At 39.9% G+C, this 23296-nt stretch overlaps 1 protein-coding gene and 23 non-coding genes across 24 annotated transcripts in view; 10 read left to right on the forward strand and 14 right to left on the reverse strand.

The window, feature by feature from the left end:
* Window positions 1-23, forward strand: part of trnaf-gaa (transfer RNA phenylalanine (anticodon GAA)) — a 73-nt gene extending 50 nt beyond the window's left edge. The window contains exon 1 of the tRNA in view: window positions 1-23. This exon is cut by the window's left edge and continues 50 nt beyond it. This is a non-coding gene — a tRNA (tRNA-Phe).
* Window positions 24-237: 214 nt separating this feature from the next.
* On the reverse strand, window positions 238-322 carry trnay-gua (transfer RNA tyrosine (anticodon GUA)). Its single transcript is given in 2 exon segments — window positions 238-273; window positions 286-322. It is a non-coding gene; the product is annotated as a tRNA-Tyr (tRNA).
* A 1150-nt stretch (window positions 323-1472) lies between these two features.
* Window positions 1473-1544, reverse strand: trnaq-cug (transfer RNA glutamine (anticodon CUG)). The gene has a single exon. It is a non-coding gene; the product is annotated as a tRNA-Gln (tRNA).
* A 196-nt stretch (window positions 1545-1740) lies between these two features.
* trnaf-gaa (transfer RNA phenylalanine (anticodon GAA)) lies at window positions 1741-1813 on the forward strand. The gene has a single exon. It is a non-coding gene; the product is annotated as a tRNA-Phe (tRNA).
* A 214-nt stretch (window positions 1814-2027) lies between these two features.
* On the reverse strand, window positions 2028-2112 carry trnay-gua (transfer RNA tyrosine (anticodon GUA)). The gene is given in 2 exon segments: window positions 2028-2063; window positions 2076-2112. It is a non-coding gene; the product is annotated as a tRNA-Tyr (tRNA).
* A 1150-nt stretch (window positions 2113-3262) lies between these two features.
* On the reverse strand, window positions 3263-3334 carry trnaq-cug (transfer RNA glutamine (anticodon CUG)). Its single transcript has one exon. It is a non-coding gene; the product is annotated as a tRNA-Gln (tRNA).
* A 196-nt stretch (window positions 3335-3530) lies between these two features.
* trnaf-gaa (transfer RNA phenylalanine (anticodon GAA)) lies at window positions 3531-3603 on the forward strand. Its single transcript has one exon. It is a non-coding gene; the product is annotated as a tRNA-Phe (tRNA).
* Window positions 3604-3817: 214 nt separating this feature from the next.
* On the reverse strand, window positions 3818-3902 carry trnay-gua (transfer RNA tyrosine (anticodon GUA)). Its single transcript is given in 2 exon segments — window positions 3818-3853; window positions 3866-3902. It is a non-coding gene; the product is annotated as a tRNA-Tyr (tRNA).
* A 1150-nt stretch (window positions 3903-5052) lies between these two features.
* trnaq-cug (transfer RNA glutamine (anticodon CUG)) lies at window positions 5053-5124 on the reverse strand. The gene has a single exon. It is a non-coding gene; the product is annotated as a tRNA-Gln (tRNA).
* A 196-nt stretch (window positions 5125-5320) lies between these two features.
* Window positions 5321-5393, forward strand: trnaf-gaa (transfer RNA phenylalanine (anticodon GAA)). The gene has a single exon. It is a non-coding gene; the product is annotated as a tRNA-Phe (tRNA).
* Window positions 5394-5622: 229 nt separating this feature from the next.
* trnaf-gaa (transfer RNA phenylalanine (anticodon GAA)) lies at window positions 5623-5695 on the forward strand. The gene has a single exon. It is a non-coding gene; the product is annotated as a tRNA-Phe (tRNA).
* Window positions 5696-5909: 214 nt separating this feature from the next.
* trnay-gua (transfer RNA tyrosine (anticodon GUA)) lies at window positions 5910-5994 on the reverse strand. Its single transcript is given in 2 exon segments — window positions 5910-5945; window positions 5958-5994. It is a non-coding gene; the product is annotated as a tRNA-Tyr (tRNA).
* A 599-nt stretch (window positions 5995-6593) lies between these two features.
* Window positions 6594-6665, reverse strand: trnaq-cug (transfer RNA glutamine (anticodon CUG)). The gene has a single exon. It is a non-coding gene; the product is annotated as a tRNA-Gln (tRNA).
* A 196-nt stretch (window positions 6666-6861) lies between these two features.
* trnaf-gaa (transfer RNA phenylalanine (anticodon GAA)) lies at window positions 6862-6934 on the forward strand. The gene has a single exon. It is a non-coding gene; the product is annotated as a tRNA-Phe (tRNA).
* A 504-nt stretch (window positions 6935-7438) lies between these two features.
* On the reverse strand, window positions 7439-7523 carry trnay-gua (transfer RNA tyrosine (anticodon GUA)). The gene is given in 2 exon segments: window positions 7439-7474; window positions 7487-7523. It is a non-coding gene; the product is annotated as a tRNA-Tyr (tRNA).
* A 1455-nt stretch (window positions 7524-8978) lies between these two features.
* trnaq-cug (transfer RNA glutamine (anticodon CUG)) lies at window positions 8979-9050 on the reverse strand. The gene has a single exon. It is a non-coding gene; the product is annotated as a tRNA-Gln (tRNA).
* A 196-nt stretch (window positions 9051-9246) lies between these two features.
* trnaf-gaa (transfer RNA phenylalanine (anticodon GAA)) lies at window positions 9247-9319 on the forward strand. Its single transcript has one exon. It is a non-coding gene; the product is annotated as a tRNA-Phe (tRNA).
* Window positions 9320-9548: 229 nt separating this feature from the next.
* trnaf-gaa (transfer RNA phenylalanine (anticodon GAA)) lies at window positions 9549-9621 on the forward strand. The gene has a single exon. It is a non-coding gene; the product is annotated as a tRNA-Phe (tRNA).
* A 215-nt stretch (window positions 9622-9836) lies between these two features.
* Window positions 9837-9921, reverse strand: trnay-gua (transfer RNA tyrosine (anticodon GUA)). Its single transcript is given in 2 exon segments — window positions 9837-9872; window positions 9885-9921. It is a non-coding gene; the product is annotated as a tRNA-Tyr (tRNA).
* A 595-nt stretch (window positions 9922-10516) lies between these two features.
* Window positions 10517-10588, reverse strand: trnaq-cug (transfer RNA glutamine (anticodon CUG)). Its single transcript has one exon. It is a non-coding gene; the product is annotated as a tRNA-Gln (tRNA).
* Window positions 10589-10784: 196 nt separating this feature from the next.
* On the forward strand, window positions 10785-10857 carry trnaf-gaa (transfer RNA phenylalanine (anticodon GAA)). Its single transcript has one exon. It is a non-coding gene; the product is annotated as a tRNA-Phe (tRNA).
* Window positions 10858-11071: 214 nt separating this feature from the next.
* trnay-gua (transfer RNA tyrosine (anticodon GUA)) lies at window positions 11072-11156 on the reverse strand. The gene is given in 2 exon segments: window positions 11072-11107; window positions 11120-11156. It is a non-coding gene; the product is annotated as a tRNA-Tyr (tRNA).
* A 1733-nt stretch (window positions 11157-12889) lies between these two features.
* Window positions 12890-12962, reverse strand: trnaf-gaa (transfer RNA phenylalanine (anticodon GAA)). Its single transcript has one exon. It is a non-coding gene; the product is annotated as a tRNA-Phe (tRNA).
* Window positions 12963-13170: 208 nt separating this feature from the next.
* On the forward strand, window positions 13171-22407 carry cfdp1 (chromatin remodeling protein CFDP1). The gene is made up of 7 exons (XM_087796622.1): window positions 13171-13374; window positions 13763-13883; window positions 15023-15236; window positions 15329-15444; window positions 15538-15639; window positions 18504-18662; window positions 20817-22407. The coding sequence occupies exons 1-7, from the start codon at window positions 13308-13310 to the stop codon at window positions 20905-20907; spliced, it is 870 nt and encodes a 289-aa protein (XP_087652748.1). The 5' UTR covers window positions 13171-13307; the 3' UTR covers window positions 20908-22407.
* Window positions 22408-23296: the final 889 nt, after the last annotated feature.

The following is a 23296-nucleotide window of genomic DNA, read 5'->3' on the forward strand; positions in this document are numbered from 1 at the left end:
TGGTTCGATCCCGGGTTTCGGCAGCGACTGGCACAAAGTAAAATCCAACATTTGTTTGGGATTTTCTGAGGTGAAATCTGCCAACTATCCTCTGGTTGACATGGAATCAAGATGTTTTATAATCAAGGACACTAAGGCCAACCGGAGGATGGTTAGGGAACGGCTTTAACCATTGAGCCAAGATTTTTTTCTTTCATATCCCAAAGGTTTGTCTCTTCAAACTTAAGAAAAACATTCTCCTTCGAGCCGGATTTGAACCAGCGACCTAAGGATGGCTTTAACGCTCTACAGTCCTCCGCTCTACCAACTGAGCTATCGAAGGTCAATGGACTAGGAAACAACATAGTGTATAAGCATTTTCAACAATATGTATAGAACTGTAAAGCTTGTTATCCTACAGAATGTAGGCAATAGGAATGCTAGCAGAGGATGGTTTCGATCCATCGACCTCTGGGTTATGGGCCCAGCACGCTTCCGCTGCGCCACTCTGCTACAAGGCTTTTGGGTGAAAGCCACAAAGATCTTTTCAATGAAATGCTTGGAAACGCTTTTTGCTATAGCACTCGAAAGCCCTACCAATTAAATGACATTCAGTCAATGAGGCCCATCAACCTTGCTCTGACCTAGGTCTTCCGGCTCAAAGGCTCCTAAATCTAGAATCAGAATCAGAATCCCTTTATTGTCCCGCGAGGGGAAATTCGTTTTAACAACAGCAAGAGCAATATACCAGAAAAAAATGAAACACCCAGAAATAAAATATTAAAAAGAAAGGAAAAAATCTAAATAGAATAGAAAAGAAATCTGCACTATATTATATACACAATCATATTTACAAAAATAACAAGAAAGGTGCAGTGAGATAATTATCTGGCTGTGTTCTTGTTGTGGACTCTGATGGCAGTATAACGTTTAAATCAAATCTATAAAGACGTACAGTTTTTACTACTACAGAAGGAGACCAAAAATCTAGCTAGCAGAGGATGGTTTCGATCCATCGACCTCTGGGTTATGGGCCCAGCACGCTCCCGCTGCGCCACTCTGCTACAAGGCTTTTGGGTGAAAGCCACAAAGATCTTTTCAATGAAATGCTTGGAAAGGCTTTTTGCTATAGTACTCGAAAGCCCTACCAATTGAATGACATTCAGTCAATGAGGCCCATCAACCTTGCTCTGACCTAGGTCTTCCGGCTCAAAGGCTCCTAAATCTATAACGATTAAATCACATCTATATAGACGTACAATTTTTACTACTACAGAAGGAGACCAAAAAGCAAGCTAGCAGAGGATGGTTTCGATCCATCGACCTCTGGGTTATGGGCCCAGCACGCTTCCGCTGCGCCACTCTGCTGCTAGGGCTGTGGTTTGAAAACAGCAAGATATTTGAACAAAAGCTTGGAAGACTACTTAATGCTGCAACAGTCAATAGACCTACTAAGTAAAAGACACCTAAACTAACAGTTCTTCTAAATCAACAGGTTCCACCGAGACTTGAACTCGGATCACTGGATTCAGAGTCCAGAGTGCTAACCATTACACCATGGAACCAATGGTAACTAGTTGACACGTAATCAACATGTTTCATAATCAGGGACACTAAAGCAAACCGGAGGATGCTTAGGGAACGACTTTAACCAGTGTTTCAACATTTTTTTAAATATCACAAAGGTTTATCTCTTCAACCTTGAGAAAAACCCTTTCCTTCGAGCCGGATTTCAACCGGCCAACCAATCTGCTGCTATATGCCGAAATAGCTCAGTTGGGAGAGCGTTAGACTGAAGATCTAAAGGTCCCTGGTTCGATCCCGGGTTTCGGCAGGGACTGGCACCAAGTAAAATCCAACATTTGTTTGGGATTTTCTGAGGTGAAATCTGCCAACTATCCTCTGGTTGACATGGAATCAAGATGTTTTATAATCAAGGACACTAAGGCCAACCGGAGGATGGTTAGGGAACGGCTTTAACCATTGAGCCAAGATTTTTTTCTTTCATATCCCAAAGGTTTGTCTCTTCAAACTTAAGAAAAACATTCTCCTTCGAGCCGGATTTGAACCAGCGACCTAAGGATGGCTTTAACGCTCTACAGTGCTCCGCTCTACCAACTGAGCTATCGAAGGTCAATGGACTAGGAAACAACATAGTGTATAAGCATTTTCAACAATATGTATAGAACTGTAAAGCTTGTTATCCTACAGAATGTAGGCAATAGGAATGCTAGCAGAGGATGGTTTCGATCCATCGACCTCTGGGTTATGGGCCCAGCACGCTTCCGCTGCGCCACTCTGCTACAAGGCTTTTGGGTGAAAGCCACAAAGATCTTTTCAATGAAATGCTTGGAAAGGCTTTTTGCTATAGCACTCGAAAGCCCTACCAATTAAATGACATTCAGTCAATGAGGCCCATCAACCTTGCTCTGACCTAGGTCTTCCGGCTCAAAGGCTCCTAAATCTAGAATCAGAATCAGAATCCCTTTATTGTCCCGCGAGGGGAAATTCGTTTTAACAACAGCAAGAGCAATATACCAGAAAAAAATTAAACACCCAGAAATAAAATATTAAAAAGAAAGGAAAAAATCTAAATAGAATAGAAAAGAAATCTGCACTATATTATATACACAATCATATTTACAAAAATGACAAGAAAGGTGCAGTGAGATAATTATCTGGCTGTGTTCTTGTTGTGGACTCTGATGGCAGTATAACGTTTAAATCAAATCTATAAAGACGTACAGTTTTTACTACTACAGAAGGAGACCAAAAATCTAGCTAGCAGAGGATGGTTTCGATCCATCGACCTCTGGGTTATGGGCCCAGCACGCTTCCGCTGCGCCACTCTGCTACAAGGCTTTTGGGTGAAAGCCACAAAGATCTTTTCAATGAAATGCTTGGAAAGGCTTTTTGCTATAGTACTCGAAAGCCCTACCAATTGAATGACATTCAGTCAATGAGGCCCATCAACCTTGCTCTGACCTAGGTCTTCCGGCTCAAAGGCTCCTAAATCTATAACGATTAAATCACATCTATATAGACGTACAATTTTTACTACTACAGAAGGAGACCAAAAAGCAAGCTAGCAGAGGATGGTTTCGATCCATCGACCTCTGGGTTATGGGCCCAGCACGCTTCCGCTGCGCCACTCTGCTGCTAGGGCTGTGGTTTGAAAACAGCAAGATATTTGAACAAAAGCTTGGAAGACTACTTAATGCTGCAACAGTCAATAGACCTACTAAGTAAAAGACACCTAAACTAACAGTTCTTCTAAATCAACAGGTTCCACCGAGACTTGAACTCGGATCACTGGATTCAGAGTCCAGAGTGCTAACCATTACACCATGGAACCAATGGTAACTAGTTGACACGTAATCAACATGTTTCATAATCAGGGACACTAAAGCAAACCGGAGGATGCTTAGGGAACGACTTTAACCAGTGTTTCAACATTTTTTTAAATATCACAAAGGTTTATCTCTTCAACCTTGAGAAAAACCCTTTCCTTCGAGCCGGATTTCAACCGGCCAACCAATCTGCTGCTATATGCCGAAATAGCTCAGTTGGGAGAGCGTTAGACTGAAGATCTAAAGGTCCCTGGTTCGATCCCGGGTTTCGGCAGGGACTGGCACCAAGTAAAATCCAACATTTGTTTGGGATTTTCTGAGGTGAAATCTGCCAACTATCCTCTGGTTGACATGGAATCAAGATGTTTTATAATCAAGGACACTAAGGCCAACCGGAGGATGGTTAGGGAACGGCTTTAACCATTGAGCCAAGATTTTTTTCTTTCATATCCCAAAGGTTTGTCTCTTCAAACTTAAGAAAAACATTCTCCTTCGAGCCGGATTTGAACCAGCGACCTAAGGATGGCTTTAACGCTCTACAGTCCTCCGCTCTACCAACTGAGCTATCGAAGGTCAATGGACTAGGAAACAACATAGTGTATAAGCATTTTCAACAATATGTATAGAACTGTAAAGCTTGTTATCCTACAGAATGTAGGCAATAGGAATGCTAGCAGAGGATGGTTTCGATCCATCGACCTCTGGGTTATGGGCCCAGCACGCTTCCGCTGCGCCACTCTGCTACAAGGCTTTTGGGTGAAAGCCACAAAGATCTTTTCAATGAAATGCTTGGAAACGCTTTTTGCTATAGCACTCGAAAGCCCTACCAATTAAATGACATTCAGTCAATGAGGCCCATCAACCTTGCTCTGACCTAGGTCTTCCGGCTCAAAGGCTCCTAAATCTAGAATCAGAATCAGAATCCCTTTATTGTCCCGCGAGGGGAAATTCGTTTTAACAACAGCAAGAGCAATATACCAGAAAAAAATTAAACACCCAGAAATAAAATATTAAAAAGAAAGGAAAAAATCTAAATAGAATAGAAAAGAAATCTGCACTATATTATATACACAATCATATTTACAAAAATAACAAGAAAGGTGCAGTGAGATAATTATCTGGCTGTGTTCTTGTTGTGGACTCTGATGGCAGTATAACGTTTAAATCAAATCTATAAAGACGTACAGTTTTTACTACTACAGAAGGAGACCAAAAATCTAGCTAGCAGAGGATGGTTTCGATCCATCGACCTCTGGGTTATGGGCCCAGCACGCTTCCGCTGCGCCACTCTGCTCCAAGGCTTTTGGGTGAAAGCCACAAAGATCTTTTCAATGAAATGCTTGGAAAGGCTTTTTGCTATAGTACTCGAAAGCCCTACCAATTGAATGACATTCAGTCAATGAGGCCCATCAACCTTGCTCTGACCGTAGTCTTCCGGCTCAAAGGCTCCTAAATCTATAACGATTAAATCACATCTATATAGACGTACAATTTTTACTACTACAGAAGGAGACCAAAAAGCAAGCTAGCAGAGGATGGTTTCGATCCATCGACCTCTGGGTTATGGGCCCAGCACGCTTCCGCTGCGCCACTCTGCTGCTAGGGCTGTGGTTTGAAAACAGCAAGATATTTGAACAAAAGCTTGGAAGACTACTTAATGCTGCAACAGTCAATAGACCTACTAAGTAAAAGACACCTAAACTAACAGTTCTTCTAAATCAACAGGTTCCACCGAGACTTGAACTCGGATCACTGGATTCAGAGTCCAGAGTGCTAACCATTACACCATGGAACCAATGGTAACTAGTTGACACGTAATCAACATGTTTCATAATCAGGGACACTAAAGCAAACCGGAGGATGCTTAGGGAACGACTTTAACCAGTGTTTCAACATTTTTTTAAATATCACAAAGGTTTATCTCTTCAACCTTGAGAAAAACCCTTTCCTTCGAGCCGGATTTCAACCGGCCAACCAATCTGCTGCTATATGCCGAAATAGCTCAGTTGGGAGAGCGTTAGACTGAAGATCTAAAGGTCCCTGGTTCGATCCCGGGTTTCGGCAGGGACTGGCACCATGGAAAACAAATCATTCTTTTGGGATTTCCTCAGGTGAAATCTGGCAACTATCCCCAGGTGACTGAATCTCTACAGCTATCCAAAACATGGATGGACAAAAAGCCCAATACAACGGCGACTGATGGAAAGGTGCTGAAATAGTACGCTCGGTCACAGGTTATTTTGTGTACAATGCCTATAACAGCCAACCATTCTGGTCATCTCTACTGATATATGCCGAAATAGCTCAGTTGGGAGAGCGTTAGACTGAAGATCTAAAGGTCCCTGGTTCGATCCCGGGTTTCGACAGGGACTGGCACCAAGTAAAATCCAACATTTGTTTGGGATTTTCTGAGGTGAAATCTGACAACTATCCTCTGGTTGACATGGAATCAAGATGTTTTATAATCAAGGACACTAAGGCCAACCAGAGGATGGTTAGGGAACAGCTTTAACCATTAAGCCAAGATTTTTTTCTTTCATATTCCAAAGGTTTGTCTCTTCAAACTTAAGAAAAACATTCTCCTTCGAGCCAGATTTGAACCAGCGACCTAAGGATGGCTTTAACGCTCTACAGTCCTCCGCTCTACCAACTGAGCTATCGAAGGTCAATGGACTAGGAAACAACATAGTGTATAAGCATTTTCAACAATATGTATAGAACTGTAAAGCTTGTTATCCTACAGAATGTAGGCAATAGGAATGCTAGCAGAGGATGGTTTCGATCCATCGACCTCTGGGTTATGGGCCCAGCACGCTTCCGCTGCGCCACTCTGCTACAAGGCTTTTGGGTGAAAGCCACAAAGATCTTTTCAATGAAATGCTTGGAAAGGCTTTTTGCTATAGTACTCGAAAGCCCTACCAATTGAATGACATTCAGTCAATGAGGCCCATCAACCTTGCTCTGACCTAGGTCTTCCGGCTCAAAGGCTCCTAAATCTATAACGATTAAATCATATCTATATAGACGTACAATTTTTACTACTACAGAAGGAGACCAAAAAGCAAGCTAGCAGAGGATGGTTTCGATCCATCGACCTCTGGGTTATGGGCCCAGCACGCTTCCGCTGCGCCACTCTGCTGCTAGGGCTGTGGTTTGAAAACAGCAAGATATTTGAACAAAAGCTTGGAAGACTACTTAATGCTGCAACAGTCAATAGACCTACTAAGTAAAAGACACCTAAACTAACAGTTCTTCTAAATCAACAGGTTCCACCAAGACTTGAACTCGGATCACTGGATTCAGAGTCCAGAGTGCTAACCATTACACCATGGAACCAATGGTAACTAGTTGACACGTAATCAACATGTTTCATAATCAGGGACACTAAAGCAAACCGGAGGATGCTTAGGGAACGACTTTAACCAGTGTTTCAACATTTTTTTAAATATCACAAAGGTTTATCTCTTCAACCTTGAGAAAAACCCTTTCCTTCGAGCCGGATTTCAACCGGCCAACCAATCTGCTGCTATATGCCGAAATAGCTCAGTTGGGAGAGCGTTAGACTGAAGATCTAAAGGTCCCTGGTTTGATCTCGGGTTTCGGCAGGGACTGGCACCATGGAAAACAAATCATTCTTTTGGGATTTCCTAAGGTGAAATCTGGCAACTATCCCCAGGTTACTGAATCTCTACAGCTATCCAAAACATGGATGGACAAAAAGCCCAATACAACAGCGACTGATGGAAAGGTGCTGAAATAGTACGCTCAGTCACAGGTTATTTTGTGTACGATGCCTATAACAGCCAACCATTCTGGTCATATCTACTGATATATGCCGAAATAGCTCAGTTGGGAGAGCGTTAGACTGAAGATCTAAAGATCCCGGGTTTCGACAGGGACTGGCACCAAGTAAAATCCAACATTTGTTTGGGATTTTCTGAGGTGAAATCTGCCAACTATCCTCTGGTTGACATGGAATCAAGATGTTTTATAATCAAGGACACTAAGGCCAACCAGAGGATGGTTAGGGAACAGCTTTAACCATTAAGCCAAGATTTTTTTCTTTCATATTCCAAAGGTTTGTCTCTTCAAACTTAAGAAAAACATTCTCCTTCGAGCCAGATTTGAACCAGCGACCTAAGGATGGCTTTAACGCTCTACAGTCCTCCGCTCTACCAACTGAGCTATCGAAGGTCAATGGACTAGGAAACAACATAGTGTATAAGCATTTTCAACAATATGTATAGAACTGTAAAGCTTGTTATCCTACAGAATGTAGGCAATAGGAATGCTAGCAGAGGATGGTTTCGATCCATCGACCTCTGGGTTATGGGCCCAGCACGCTTCCGCTGCGCCACTCTGCTACAAGGCTTTTGGGTGAAAGCCACAAAGATCTTTTCAATGAAATGCTTGGAAAGGCTTTTTGCTATAGTACTCGAAAGCCCTACCAATTGAATGACATTCAGTCAATGAGGCCCATCAACCTTGCTCTGACCTAGGTCTTCCGGCTCAAAGGCTCCTAAATCTATAACGATTAAATCATATCTATATAGACGTACAATTTTTACTACTACAGAAGGAGACCAAAAAGCAAGCTAGCAGAGGATGGTTTCGATCCATCGACCTCTGGGTTATGGGCCCAGCACGCTTCCGCTGCGCCACTCTGCTACAAGGCTTTTGGATGAAAGCCACAAAGATCTTTTCAATGAAATGCTTGGAAACGCTTTTTGCTATAGCACTCGAAAGCCCTACCAATTGAATGACATTCAGTCAATGAGGCCCATCAACCTTGCTCTGACCTAGGTCTTCCGGCTCAAAGGCTCCTAAATCTAGAATCAGAATCAGAATCCCTTTATTGTCCCGCGAGGGGAAATTCGTTTTAACAACAGCAAGAGCAATATACCAGAAAAAAAATTAAACACCCAGAAATAAAATATTAAAAAGAAAAGAAAAAATCTAAATAGAATAGAAAAGAAATCTGCACTATATTATATACACAATCATATTTACAAAAATAACAAGAAAGGTGCAGTTAGATAATTATCTGGCTGTGTTCTTGTTGTGGACTCTGATGGCAGTATAACGTTTAAATCAAATCTATAAAGACGTACAGTTTTTACTACTACAGAAGGAGACCAAAAATCTAGCTAGCAGAGGATGGTTTCGATCCATCGACCTCTGGGTTATGGGCGCAGCACGCTTCCGCTGCGCCACTCTGCTACAAGGCTTTTGGATGAAAGCCACAAAGATCTTTTCAATGAAATGCTTGGAAACGCTTTTTGCTATAGCACTCGAAAGCCCTACCAATTGAATGACATTCAGTCAATGAGGCCCATCAACCTTGCTCTGACTGTAGTCTTCCGGCTCAAAGGCTCCTAAATCTATAACGATTAAATCATATCTATATAGACGTACAATTTTTACTACTACAGAAGGAGACCAAAAAGCAAGCTAGCAGAGGATGGTTTCGATCCATCGACCTCTGGGTTATGGGCCCAGCACGCTTCCGCTGCGCCACTCTGCTGCTAGGGCTGTGGTTTGAAAACAGCAAGATATTTGAACAAAAGCTTGGAAGACTACTTAATGCTGCAACAGTCAATAGACCTACTAAGTAAAAGACACCTAAACTAACAGTTCTTCTAAATCAACAGGTTCCACCGAGACTTGAACTCGGATCACTGGATTCAGAGTCCAGAGTGCTAACCATTACACCATGGAACCAATGGTAACTAGTTGACACGTAATCAACATGTTTCATAATCAGGGACACTAAAGCAAACCGGAGGATGCTTAGGGGACGACAATAACCAGTGTTTCAACATTTTTTTAAATATCACAAAGGTTTATCTCTTCAACCTTGAGAAAAACCCTTTCCTTCGAGCCGGATTTCAACCGGCCAACCAATCTGCTGGTATATGCCGAAATAGCTCAGTTGGGAGAGTGTTAGACTGAAGATCTAAAGGTCCCTGGTTCGATCCTGGGTTTCGGCAGGGACTGGCACCATGGAAAACAAATCATTCTTTTGGGATTTCCTCAGGTGAAATCTGGCAACTATCCCCATGTTACTGAATCTCTACAGCTATCCAAAACATGGATGGACAAAAAGCCCAATACAACAGCGACTGATGGAAAGGTGCTGAAATAGTACGCTCAGTCACAGGTTATTTTGTGTACGATGCCTATAACAGCCAACCATTCTGGTCATATCTACTGATATATGCCGAAATAACTCAGTTGGGAGAGCGTTAGACTGAAGATCTAAAGGTCCCTGGTTCGATCCCGGGTTTCGACAGGGACTGGCACCAAGTAAAATCCAACATTTCTTTGGGATTTTCTGAGGTGAAATCTGACAACTATCCTCTGGTTGACATGGAATCAAGATGTTTTATAATCAAGGACACTAAGGCCAACCAGAGGATGGTTAGGGAACAGCTTTAACCATTAAGCCAAGATTTTTTTTCTTTCATATTCCAAAGGTTTGTCTCTTCAAATTTAAGAAAAACATTCTCCTTCGAGCCGGATTTGAACCAGCGACCTAAGGATGGCTTTAACGCTCTACAGTCCTCCGCTCTACCAACTGAGCTATCGAAGGTCAATGGACTAGGAAACAACATAGTGTATAAGCATTTTCAACAATATGTATAGAACTGTAAAGCTTGTTATCCTACAGAATGTAGGCAATAGGAATGCTAGCAGAGGATGGTTTCGATCCATCGACCTCTGGGTTATGGGCCCAGCACGCTTCCGCTGCGCCACTCTGCTACAAGGCTTTTGGGTGAAAGCCACAAAGATCTTTTCAATGAAATGCTTGGAAAGGCTTTTTGCTATAGTACTCGAAAGCCCTACCAATTGAATGACATTCAGTCAATGAGGCCCATCAACCTTGCTCTGACCTAGGTCTTCCGGCTCAAAGGCTCCTAAATCTATAACGATTAAATCATATCTATATAGACGTACAATTTTTACTACTACAGAAGGAGACCAAAAAGCAAGCTAGCAGAGGATGGTTTCGATCCATCGACCTCTGGGTTATGGGCCCAGCACGCTTCCGCTGCGCCACTCTGCTGTTAGGGCTGTGGTTTGAAAACAGCAAGATATTTGAACAAAAGCTTGGAAGACTACTCAATGCTGCAACAGTCAATAGACCTACTAAAAGACACCTAAACTAACAGTTCTTCTAAATCAACAGGTTCCACCGAGACTTGAACTCGGATCACTGGATTCAGAGTCCAGAGTGCTAACCATTACACCATGGAACCAATGGTAAATAGTTGACACGTAATCAACATGTTTCATAATCAGGGACACTAAAGCAAACCGGAGGATGCTTAGGGAACGACTTTAACCAGTGTTTCAACATTTTTTTAAATATCACAAAGGTTTATCTCTTCAACCTTGAGAAAAACCCTTTCCTTCGAGCCGGATTTCAACCGGCCAACCAATCTGCTGGTATATGCCGAAATAGCTCAGTTGGGAGAGCGTTAGACTGAAGATCTAAAGGTCCCTGGTTCGATCCCGGGTTTCGGCAGGGACTGGCACCAAGTAAAATACAACATTTGTTTGGGATTTTCTGAGGTGAAATCTGACAACTATCCTCTGGTTGACATGGAATCAAGATGTTTTATAATCAAGGACACTAAGGCCAACCGGAGGATGGTTAGGGAACAGCTTTAACCATTGAGCCAAGATTTTTTTTCTTTCATATACAAAGGTTTGTCTCTTCAAACTTAAGAAAAACATTCTCCTTCGAGCCGGATTTGAACCAGCGACCTAAGGATGGCTTTAACGCTCTACAGTCCTCCGCTCTACCAACTGAGCTATCGAAGGTCAATGGACTAGGAAACAACATAGTGTATAAGCATTTTCAACAATATGTATAGAACTGTAAAGCTTGTTATCCTACAGAATGTAGGCAATAGGAATGCTAGCAGAGGATGGTTTCGATCCATCGACCTCTGGGTTATGGGCCCAGCACGCTTCCGCTGCGCCACTCTGCTACAAGGCTTTTGGGAGAAAGCCACAAAGATCTTTTCAATGAAATGCTTGGAAACGCTTTTTGCTATAGTACTCGAAAGCCCTACCAATTGAATGACATTCAGTCAGCGACATCTGGCACCCATCAACTGAGGTCATTATTTTTGGATTTTGTAAGGTGAAATCTGGCAAGTATCCTCAGGTTCCTGAATCTCTCCAATCTATCCAAAAAAATGGATAGACAAAGAGCCCCATACAACGGTGACAGACGGAAATGTACTGAAAAAGTATAGTCGGGTAATGGTTTCTGGCCTTTACAAAGCGTTCAAAATTATGACCTCAATTCATTTGAATGTCCCCTCTTTCATTTTCTGTACTTTGTTAAAGCAACTGGAAAATAAATATATTTAATAAAATATGGTCAGTCACAATAAACAATAAAAGCAATGTCAAGTTGATTTTCATGACTCATTTATTTCCTCATAGTGTATTTCTGCAAAAACCAGTGTTACAAACGCCCTAGATTTCTATGGGTACGATAGTTTCTTCTTGTAAAAAAAAAAAGCTACGACTCTGAATCCCCATCTAAAGTAGCGTACTTACTACATTCTTCTGGCATCTCCTAGTGTTAATTTAACACAAGTTCAAATGAACAATATACGAACAAGTGTTAAATTCGAACTGCCTATAGAGTTAAATTCAACACTATCAGAGTTCATATTTTAAACTAAACTACATAATTAAGATTGAATCTATTAAAAATCAACCCAGTGTCATTAACAACACTGACAGTCTTTCAGTGTTTATAAAAACTCTCTTTAAATTTGCAATGATTCTATTTAACTCTGTCTTCAGTGTTATATATTCTTACAGGAATGTGTAACCATGACAACAGGTAGGATAAAGTGTGAGACTTGTGTTTTGTTTTCACAATTAATGAATATGCCTTCACTCCAGTAATACAATACATTTCTTTAACAATATTGCATGTGAGGTCTTATTCTTTTCAACGACACTCTCAGTTAAGGTGACATGAGAATCATGTCACAACATGCATGACACTTTTCATAGACTGAATTCCAAGAGATTTGCCACAATCTTTGTTAGAAAATTGGGAAATTTGGGGTGAGAAGTGAAATTGAACACTTGTTGTTGTTGGATAAACTCTAAAATAGTCAAAAATACTTGGCACTTTTCTGCTTACTCACTTTTCCGAATATACATTTTTAACCATGTAAGATTTCCTGAGGTGAAGTTAGTATGATTTAGCAAATAAAAGCCTGTGGACTGACTCAGATCTTAAGACTTTTTGATTTGTGCAGGCCTTTTCCTAGTTTTCTGGGACTCCTGTGTTTGTTTTATGATGTCTTGGCCTTTTAGAGTTTGTCTGTAAATTTAAATGTGTACTGCTTTTAATTGTTCAAGCGCTTTGTGACCCTGGTCTAGAAAGTCACTTTACAAATAACTATAACTATTTTTCTATTTTTCTTTCAAAATAAATAAATTCAGATCATACTTTTGTCATGTTGCCACCCACTAAATATCTTCCTGGATCCACCACTGATCATTTGAAAAGGAGACCTAGCTGCCGAAACCCGGGATCGAACCAGGGACCTTTAGATCTTCAGTCTAACGCTCTCCCAACTGAGCTATTTCGGCGGGACCACTTGTTGGGCACGAGCACGAATTTCTCTTTGACAATCTCCACAATCCCGTCTAAGTTTATACAGAATTTTCTCTTTGTTGAAAGAATTAAAAAGAAGAACATGAAGGAGTTTAAGACGTTGTATTAACCCTCCTGGTCGACAGGCGGCGGTAAAGCGTTGCGCTTTTGTGATTTGTACCTTCGCGGCTGCCGTCACAGGAAGTTATTGCACGTTCGAACAATAGAGCGAAAATAGTCCTTTAGCTTCCGATATTTCTCTGCTAATATTGGATGCTATAATTAATGTTTAGGAATTTAAACAATTGAGACTTTAAAACATTGAATTAAACTTCTGCAGGATGAGCTACTCGGACTACGACTCTGACGGATACTCGTCGAATGAAGATGTTGACTATGTTCCTTCAGGTATTTGTGTCTCTTATATTGACTGAATTTCACTGATTTCACTATGATATTAATGTATTTTCATCTTTATCATTTAATTTGAAATCATTCTTGTGATATTAACGCAGTTTCATGTCACACATGGACGTAAACAAACCCCACACGTGACCAGGACTTCTTCACTAAACATGGCTTAGAATCAGGAAGTTAAACTATTTTTAGACACTGAGTCAAGATTTATGATGTTAGAGGAACTTATGAGTATTTGTGTATAAATCTTAAGACGTATATCATGGAAGGAAAACGTGAAAACGGAATCTTATTTCTTAGGATGGTCAATTTTCAAATTGACAGCCAGTTCATACACAGATTTGTGGAATATTGAACTTTTTGTTTCCTTTAATTTCAGACGATAATCTGAGCGAAGATGACATGAAAGACTGCGAGAAGGAAGACCCGCTCAACGAAGACGATGAAGTGCCTCATCCTGGTAACTCGTCCAAGAAGAAGAGTAAGAAAAAGGACGTGAGGTGTGTTAGTTAGTAAGACTTGATTTCACCCTTCACAACTACATTCATCTCATGGCCGCCTGGGTCCACTTACTGTTCCCTGGATGTTGAATTGTTAAAAAATGTGCAAAGCAAGTCACTTTTTGGGAAATTTTACATTATGTCTTATAGTTCACACTCAAGCCCGGGAAGCGAAATCTAACCAATTTTCTTGGTGACTTGCTGAAAGGTTACTTCTCAAGAAAAGTAATTTACTCTGTTTAATAATAATAAGTGATTCTAACATTCAGTTTTTAAGCGAGTGATCCCTGATAACAATCACATAAAGTGGCTTTTTTTTTCAAATTTAGTTGCTATGGGTTCTTCTGGGTAAATTATCTGGAAACATGTTTTTTTTTGAAGACAAAAGCATGTTTTACTTGCTTCTTAAAGAGAAACAACAACAGAAAACCTTCTTTGCAACATGCCACAACTTTTCAGTCAAAAGTACAAATAAATAACACTTTAATTGACCCGCTACAAGTGACACAATCTTTAACAGATTGCAAATATTAAGGATATCAACAGGCTAAAGAGTGCAGAAAAGTCAAATAAAATAGGCAACATTTATCACAGCATTGTGAAAATCACATCTTTTCAAGCATTAAAGGATACATATGAAGTTAAATGGAGATTTCATCCAAATAAAGTATCATAAATTACTAAATAAATGCGTAGTATGGCTTAATGTTTTCTGCATAAACAAACGTGTTCCAATGAATGTGCTTAACTGTTTCATATTAATCATTTAAAAAAAAAAATCGTCTTGAGTACCTTGAAACTGAAAAACAGATATTAATAAGTATCGCGGGTGGAATCTTTTAAGAGAGGCTGTTCTAAAGTTTAGCCTTGACTTTGGAACAGCTAACCTGACCGAGGATCAAACACTGCGACCTGTAAGTGGTCAACATGTCAGTGATGTAGCTGGGAACCAGAACTACGCAAGTTTATAAGTCAACAAGTCAAACGTTGTCTGTTGTTTGTTAAAAGTCCAGCTGCAAAGTTTAAGAGTAATTGGAGGTCAAAGAGTTTAAGCATTACATTAAAAAGGCTTAAAATGAAGAATATTCTCCACAGTGCTGGGTTCTGTCGACACAAAATAAACTCTTAACTCTTTGCAGGAAGAGAAAAAAATGCCCTCTGGATTTGGACAAAGAGGAGAAAAAAGGAGGAGATGAAGCAGATGAGGAAGAGGAGACAACTGCTCCAGTGGGAAAAAATGATGATGAACGACAGAAGAAGAAGTCAGATGACCTTTGGGCTAGTTTTCTGTCCGACATGGGCTCCAGACCTAAAGCCTCCTCGGAAGCGTCGCAGCCTGTCTGCGCGGAGACGGTACGACATCAGAAGTCGTCCTTATCCTTGTATCAATGGAGTTCTTCAAGGAAGTAAAATAAATAAAAAGTCTCTCGTTCTGTGTCCTACAGCAGCCGACCAGCTCCTCGCCATCGTTGCCGACCCCTGAGAGACCAGCCAAGGCTTCACCTGTGCCCGAAAAAGTTGTCATCACTAAAGTCTTTGACTTTGCCGGTGAGCAGGTCAAGTAAGTGTCACAACAATTGTGTCTGTTATCCACCCGTTAGTCTTTACCACTCAGAAAAAAAATACATTCACTTACACTCTTGCTTTGTCTCAGGGTGGTGAAAGAAGTGTGTGCAGACTCGCGAGAGGCAAAGGCCTTCCTGAAAAACACAAGTGAGGAGAAGAAAGTGAAAGAGTCAGTTTGCCCTGGACCCAGGTAAACACATCAGATTCACTACATCCTGTTTATGTTTGCTGTTTGAAACGAAAAATGAATCTCTTTTCTCTCTATTTTTGTAGTTTTCACGTTTAAAACATATATTTATTTAACCTATTGTATCTCTCTGAGCTTAAAAAATCTTGTTTTCAATAGGATTTCCTATTTCTGTACATTGAGTTAAAGGTGCCTAAAATGTATTATTATCATTATTATTATTATTATTATAAGGTTGTTTCAAGACACTTTTATTCGTGCAGGCTTTTACTTGATTTTCTGAGACTCCTGTGTTTGTCTCGGTGTTGTCTTGACCTTTTTAAGTATATATTTTATTGGGTATTGTTTTGATTGTTTAAGCGCTTTTTGACCCTGGTCTGGAAAAGCGCTATACAAATATTACTTACTTAATACTGTATAGACTCAGCCTGCATCACGTCGCGTCACCACTGGATGTCGCCATTGAACCATATTTAAAATAACTCGTTAATGGATCTTGTGTGTTTACTGACGTGGAAAAATGACGTTCTGCATTTGCCCGCAAAACATTCCACCTGTCACTCGAAATACGGAATTGACTCGTATTTGACGTGTGAATGAAGCGCGACGAGCCAGGATTCAATCTTCCCTAAGAGAGGTGCCTTTGAACAAGCCTCACATGACTCACTTTAGGTGAGATGAAAGCGCTCCAAGCATGCTCTTTAGGTCGAAAGTCATTGAAAACAAAAGGAGTGATCTACAGTCTCCATGGCAATACCCCCACATTCCCATCCGCAACCTCAGTCTGAAAACAGGAAATCATCTTCTTTCTCACAGGATATGCATCTTGTCCACAAGCTATTTCCTATCTGCACCAGAAGTGTGTGTGTGTGTGTGTGTGTGTGTGTGTGTGTGTGTGTGTGTGTGTGTGTGTGTGTGTGTGTGTGTGTGTGTGTGTGTGTGTGTGTGTGTGTGTGTGTGTGTGTGTGTGTGTGTGTGTGTGTGTGTGTGTGTGTGTGTGTGTGTGTGTGTGCCACTCCCTCATTACTCTTAACCACACACACAGAAAATGCGGCTTGTAAAGTTTGTTGCTGAGAGTTGACGTTACATAACCGACTTCAGCCAACTGCTGAGTCTCCCTTTTTTTTTTTTTCCTCCTTTTGATAAATAATAAATCACCAGAGCCTCGGCGCAGATCTAAGATTCAAGCCTCTGATCACGTCGTCCGTGTTTTTCCGGAAGCATCTGTGTTGTTGTTGTTGTCTTCCTGAACCGAAATCTCCAAATAACTACAAACGCTGACACACTCAACCTGGCCTGGAGCGGACGTTTGAAACTTTATGTTGTTGAACGACTGTCTGCACTTTATCAACGTTAAACATTGTTGAAGAGAACAAGAATACTCACGAACGGGAAAACAATCGTGCACGATGACCAAATCCTCTCTGTTCTAGAAGATATTAGGAAATCCCATAATCTAAAATTGTATTTAATAATATCAAAGCAAAATGAACATTTTTATAATAGCTTGTTAAACATAACGTTTTTAGGTTCTAGATATCATTTTTAATTATTTTTTTTAATTAATATTTCACCATTGAACAAAGTAATTAATGGAGTAAAATATAAATATGTATTACAATTAAAGAAATGTACAAATAAAAAAATTGGGATGAAACAATAATACATTTAAAAAAATGTATTGATAATGCTGAATATTTGTTAATATTGTTCATACTTTAGACAAGATACATTTTTATTTATAATTATTGTTTCTAGAGAGTAAAAGTATTATAACAGCACTTGTTTATATAAACAGGTGAAAGTAAAATCATAGTATTATAAAAAAAAAAAGTTTGAATTTGTCACAAAATGTGAATTATTTTATAAATATAATTAATTGTTTATTTTTCTCGAACACTAAGTGTTCTCTATTTTTCTTAATTTTAATAATCATAACAAAAGTAAATGTTATTGTGAGGAAGCAAATCATTTAAAAATAAATAATACTTTTAAAAACGTTTAGAAATCTTCTAAAAGGGGAAAAACAGTGGGATCATGAGGGCAAGGATGAAGCAACTCTTTGGAGGCCAAACAAACATCAGCTCAGTAATTACAGCCCGACGTTCTTGTGTGGAATCCTGTCGACCAAAATGACTAGCGCCGCATCTTTCCCAGGGTCCAAGAAGGTCTGCGTCCTGTCATGAGTCCACAGTATCTCAGCGCGGTTGACCGAGTCGATAATAAAACCCATCTTAACATAATTAATGTGTTAAAAGTCACCAAGTGTATCGTCAAACAGGGATATGTTGTTGTTGTCATGGTGACTGGATCCTCACACGTTCTAGTAGAAGAACTCACATTTCCCCGATCCTTAAAACTCTTCACTGGCTGCCAGTTTCTTTCAGGATCAAAATTCTGGTTCTTACTTTCAGATCTATTCATGGTCAGACCTTCCATCACTGATCTGATCCAGACTTACACCCCACCTCGGGCTCTGAGGTCTGTGGATCAGAATCTACTGATGGTTCCTGAACACGGTTCAGGACCAGAGGAGAGAAATCCTTCCAGACTGTTGCTCCTAAGCTTTGGAACCATCTCTGTGTTTGATGATCTACTGATTCCTTTAAGACATTTTTATTTTTCCTTTTCCATGGTTTTCCTGGGACTTCTGTGTTTGTCTTATCTTGTCTTGACCTTTTAGAGTTTTTACATTTTTGGTATTTTTAACTGTGAATTGCTTTTGATTGTTTAAGCGCTTTGTGACCCTGGTTTGGGAAGATCTTTACAAATAACTATTACTTGCTTTCCTACCGTGTCTCTCAAACGGCTATCAAAGAAGCTCATGGACCTGCTAGTCGTGTCTTACAACACAATTGTCTCCCCAGTGTGAAGCGGACCGCAGGGATGTCCAGCATCCTGGGTCAGATCGGAGGAAAGAAGCCGAAGATGAGCACGCTGGAGAAGTCCAAGATGGACTGGGACGCCTTCAAGTCCGAGGAGGGGATCGGCGACGAGCTGGCCATCCACAACAGAGGCAGAGAGGGGTAAGACCACTGACCCTCGCAGGGACGCCAGTCCTCTTAGCAAATGTAGGAGCACTTATTGGCATCTGCGAGCCTCGAGGGAGCTCCAGCTCTCTAATGGCTCGTCGTCCACTCTCCGTGGCGCTGGAGCAGAAAGTGAGCTGCTGTCCACCGCCGTCGCTGACCCGAGAGCCGGAGATGGAGCGTGTCAGACAGGTGGTCATAATGTTTTATGGAAGAGTTTGGCACGATCCCTCGGGACAGTTTGTGTGTCGAAACATGACGATGAACCAGACGGTTTATGGATGTTCGGAAGAGAAAGAAGTCAGTCGAGCAACATCACTGAACATCATGTTAGACTTGATATTTGATTGATTTATTATTACATTTTTATTTCATACATCTTTGTTCTTCCCATATTAGGGACATTTCACAGCAGTTCACAAAATATTAAACATGTAACATGTTATTAAAAGAATAAAATAAAAGCGTACAAAAAAACAGTAACAATAGTAAAAATTATAATAAATGATAACGATATTAGAAATATAATAAAATAAAAAACGCAAATAATGCCAAATATATCTTCCACTCTCGTGTTTAGTTGTTTTATTTTTGTTGTTTTAAAAAAAAATTTTAAACAAGATATTGTCCAAAAATCATATTTATTTTGTTTGATTTTCTTTAAACTGCTATTTAAGTCTTGTTTTATTTTGCTAGAATAACCATTTCTTATACACTTCCAACCTATTTTATCTGTTTTTTGTTTGAATATTCTGCTGCATTGTTTCATTTTGTATTATTATATCTATTATTGTTCATTTAAATTACTCAAATTCTAACCATTTCACATTTATATTGTATAAACTTTACAATAATACAATTTTACTTTTGTGAAAATTGAATTTTTAGCCAGATTTCTTTTCATTTATTCTTTCACTAAATTCACATTTTTATTCAAACAAACGAATACCACATATATCCACAACATAAAAAACATTATCTTTTATTGACAATATTTTTCTTTAATGTTTCCGCTCTCGTTTTATTTGAATATTTGTCAAACCACAGATATTCGTAAAATCCTATTTATTTTGTTTAATTTTCTTAAAATTGTTACTTCGGTGAAAACAATAACCATAATCTTATACACTTTTAAACTATTTAAGCTGTTTAAATATGTTGCTGTGTTTAATTTTATGTATTATTATTATATTTATTGATCTTTTTCTAAATGACTCTTATTGACATTTATACATAGTGGATATGTAAAATATTACACTTTTAATTATGTTAGATTATATTTTTAATTGGATTTTTCCATTTATTCTTTCCCTAAATTAACATTTTGTAATGATATATATATTTTCGTCTTTGTGATGCGGCCTCACAGCAGGTGACGGTTTGAGGTTCAAGTCCATCACGAGCACCCTAGTGATAGACTGCAGGTCTGTTCTGGGAGTCCCTCGTCTCCTGCCCCGGTAGCTGGGACAACCCCAGTCCCCCAAGATATTAACCAGTTTTTTTTTCTACTCCATGAATTCCTTCAGTTTTTTTTATTTAAACGCATGATTTCATACGTGATAAACATGGCGAGTAAAAATGTAAATACGGGCGCGTCCCCTCCCCCGCTCAGTCAGCCGCAGCTAAACGTTCCTCACAGCTGTTGACTTCTTCATCGCCGCTATAAATTAACGGAGCAAATTGGCGACAGCTTTATTCTCTACATCACAAGTCGATGATCGGCGGCGGTAGAAAGAAAAACGCTGACGCGAATTTGGACCCAGCGGTGCCGGCGAACGTCCGACGCACCAGCTGGAGAGCGGCGAGTGTAAGCGTTCCATCTGAGCAGGAATCTGCTCGCCGAGCCCCCCTCAGGGGAAATAAGACCAGGGTCTGTTCTGCACGCTCCTGCATCGGCATTCAACCCCCTGCCTCCCTGATACACACACACACACGAACACACACACACAGAACCTGCAACCCAGCAGAAGGATGGAATTAATTTAAACACACTCAGACACAACAGGGATCACTTGTGTACAAACAGCAGCAGCACAAGTGTGTGTATGTGTGTGTGTGTATGTGTGTGTGTGCGACCGCCTCATTATTTTAACAGCAGCCTTTCCTTCAGCAGACGTGTGTGTTTGACCCTGTTGTGTGTTGTGTGCTCAGGTACGTGGAGAGGAAGAACTTCTTGGAGCGCGTGGACCACAGACAGTTTGAGCGGGAGAAGACGGTGCGACTGAGCAACATGAAGCAGTGATCGTTGGTGGGGGGGGCAGCGGTCACGGAAACACACACACACACACACACGAGGCTCTATTTCAGAACACGGATATTAATAGTCTAGCGTCGGTGCGATGGCGGGTGTCCAGTGAACCGCTTCATCTTCCGGCTCTTGGGATTTTTTTTTTTTTTTTTTTTTCGGGGAAGCCAAAGCTGAGCTCATTCCCGGCGATTCCTGGAGCGGTCGACTCTGGTCGCAGGATAATTCCAGTGGAGTTTAAAGCGGCCTCTATTTTCCAGCTCTGCATGTCTATTAGTGAGAGTCATCTGGGAATAGAACCGCTGCAGGACTGGGAACTTGAACTTGTGTCCAAAAACACTGACCTTTCTTCTTTTTTTTTATTATTTTAAAGTGATCTGAGTGAACGTTTTCTTCTCATCTCTGATCTGGACTTTGATGCTCAACCACAGACCCCTCATCTTATATATATTTCAATTCAGAACGTGCAGGAATGTCCTCATTGGTCAGAAAGTATGTCAACATGGGTGAAATGTACAAGTGAACCTGTTAACTAAAGACGAAATCTAACCGTTATAATTACAATTCTGAGTTGAAATGTCACTTTAAATCCACAAATTATGTTTAAAAGTGTCATTTAATTAACTTTCTGAGTCGTTGAAGCTTTAGATTTAGGTTTTTATCAAACGTGAAAATAATAAAATCTGCAGAAAATATATTTTTAAACCTTAGAAATCCATAAAAATCTTGCTTCAGACACGCGTCACCTTAAATATTCCTAATTTACCACATACATCTGTTTTTCTTTTGTATAAAAATGGAGAATAAAAACCAAACTAATATTTAGACCATTTTTTTTTACTTTAAACTCTGATTACAACTTGAGTAGATAATGTTTTGTTCAGGAGAAAAAAAGGAAACGTACAGAAACAAAACAAAGAATTTAAAATGATGCTGACATGACTTTTTTTTTTTTAATTTGACGCTCTTTATTCGTGTTTCTGTGAGATTATTGAGTCCAGATGGATTGAGTGTGTTGTTTGATGGCAGAACTTAAGAGTTCATCACTGGTGCTGCGTTCACTGACCCCGTCATTCTGAGCCGAGAACATCTACAAGTGAGTTTACAAGCACACGACGCAGCAAACGCCTCAAAGTGAACAGCGTTTTCCATCTTGGTTTGATTGTGTTTCACTGAAATCATGAAGATAAATTCAATGAGTGTTTATCTTTTGTGTGTTTTTTAAAAATCTGGCCGCACACCTTCAGTCTTCCTGGATGTTCATGTTTTGTTTTCAGAGCCACTCCTGTCATGAGCTGGAAGATTGAATCATGTCAGAGTGAAGAGTTGAATAAAGACGAGTCGACCTCCTCCAGATAGAATGAGTCGTTAAAATATGTCCGAGACCCGAGAGGAGGATCCTCAGGTTTGTGTTTAATGACACATGTTGTGTTTATATTGTCAGAATGTGAAGCTTTTTGAATAAAATCAAATGTTTATGTGTGTGCTGAGAACCCATGTTGACAAGGCTACTCTCATTTTTAATTTAGCTTCAGAAAAATGGGTATGAATGTTTTTTTTTCCGTGATACTATATCGACAGCACTGGATTAATTTAAATATTTAAATAAAAAATATATATTTTATTAAATAAGGTGGGGGGGGTTAAATTATTTTTTTTGTTCAAGTATATTTCTTTTATGGTTTACAGTTATTCAGTTAATAAAATGTGGTTAAATTAAAAATAATTTAACATGCATGTTAATAACAATTATATCCACTAGATGGCAGCAGTCACGATAACCTCCACAGCTAAAGGAACAATGAAAACCTGCGAAGACTGAGTACGAGAGGATACAGTGACTCCAGCAGCTTTTAAAGCTGATGTTTGGACATATTTTGGTTTGAAAAACAAATGAAAGCAGTTACGACTTTGTCAAGAGTCATGTGGTCTAATAATTCTGCAATGACTGAGGACGAGAGGATAAAGTGACTCCAGCAGCTTTTAAAGCTGATGTTTGGACATATTTTGGTTTGAAAAACAAATGAAAGCAGTTACGACTTTGTCAAGAGTCATGTGGTCTAATAATTCTGCAATGACTGAGGACGAGAGGATACAGTTTCTATTTGTTCAGGCTTTTCCTTGAATTTCTCGAACTCCTGTGTTGTTCTCGGTGTTGTCTTGATCTTTGAAGTATGTACTGTTTTGAGTATTGTTTTGATTGTTAAAGCGCTTGGTCTCGAAAAGCGCTATATAAATAAATATTACTTACTTACTTACTTACTTACAGTGACTCCAACAGCTTTTAAAGCTGATATTTGGACATATTTTGGTTTGAAAAAAAATGAAAGTAGTTGCGATTTTGTCAACAGTCATGTGTTCTATAAATTCCGCAACACCAGAGTCA

Source organism: Callionymus lyra, chromosome 8 (assembly GCF_982586985.1).
Source record: "Callionymus lyra chromosome 8, fCalLyr1.hap1.1, whole genome shotgun sequence".
Taxonomy (NCBI): Eukaryota; Metazoa; Chordata; class Actinopteri; order Syngnathiformes; family Callionymidae; genus Callionymus; species Callionymus lyra.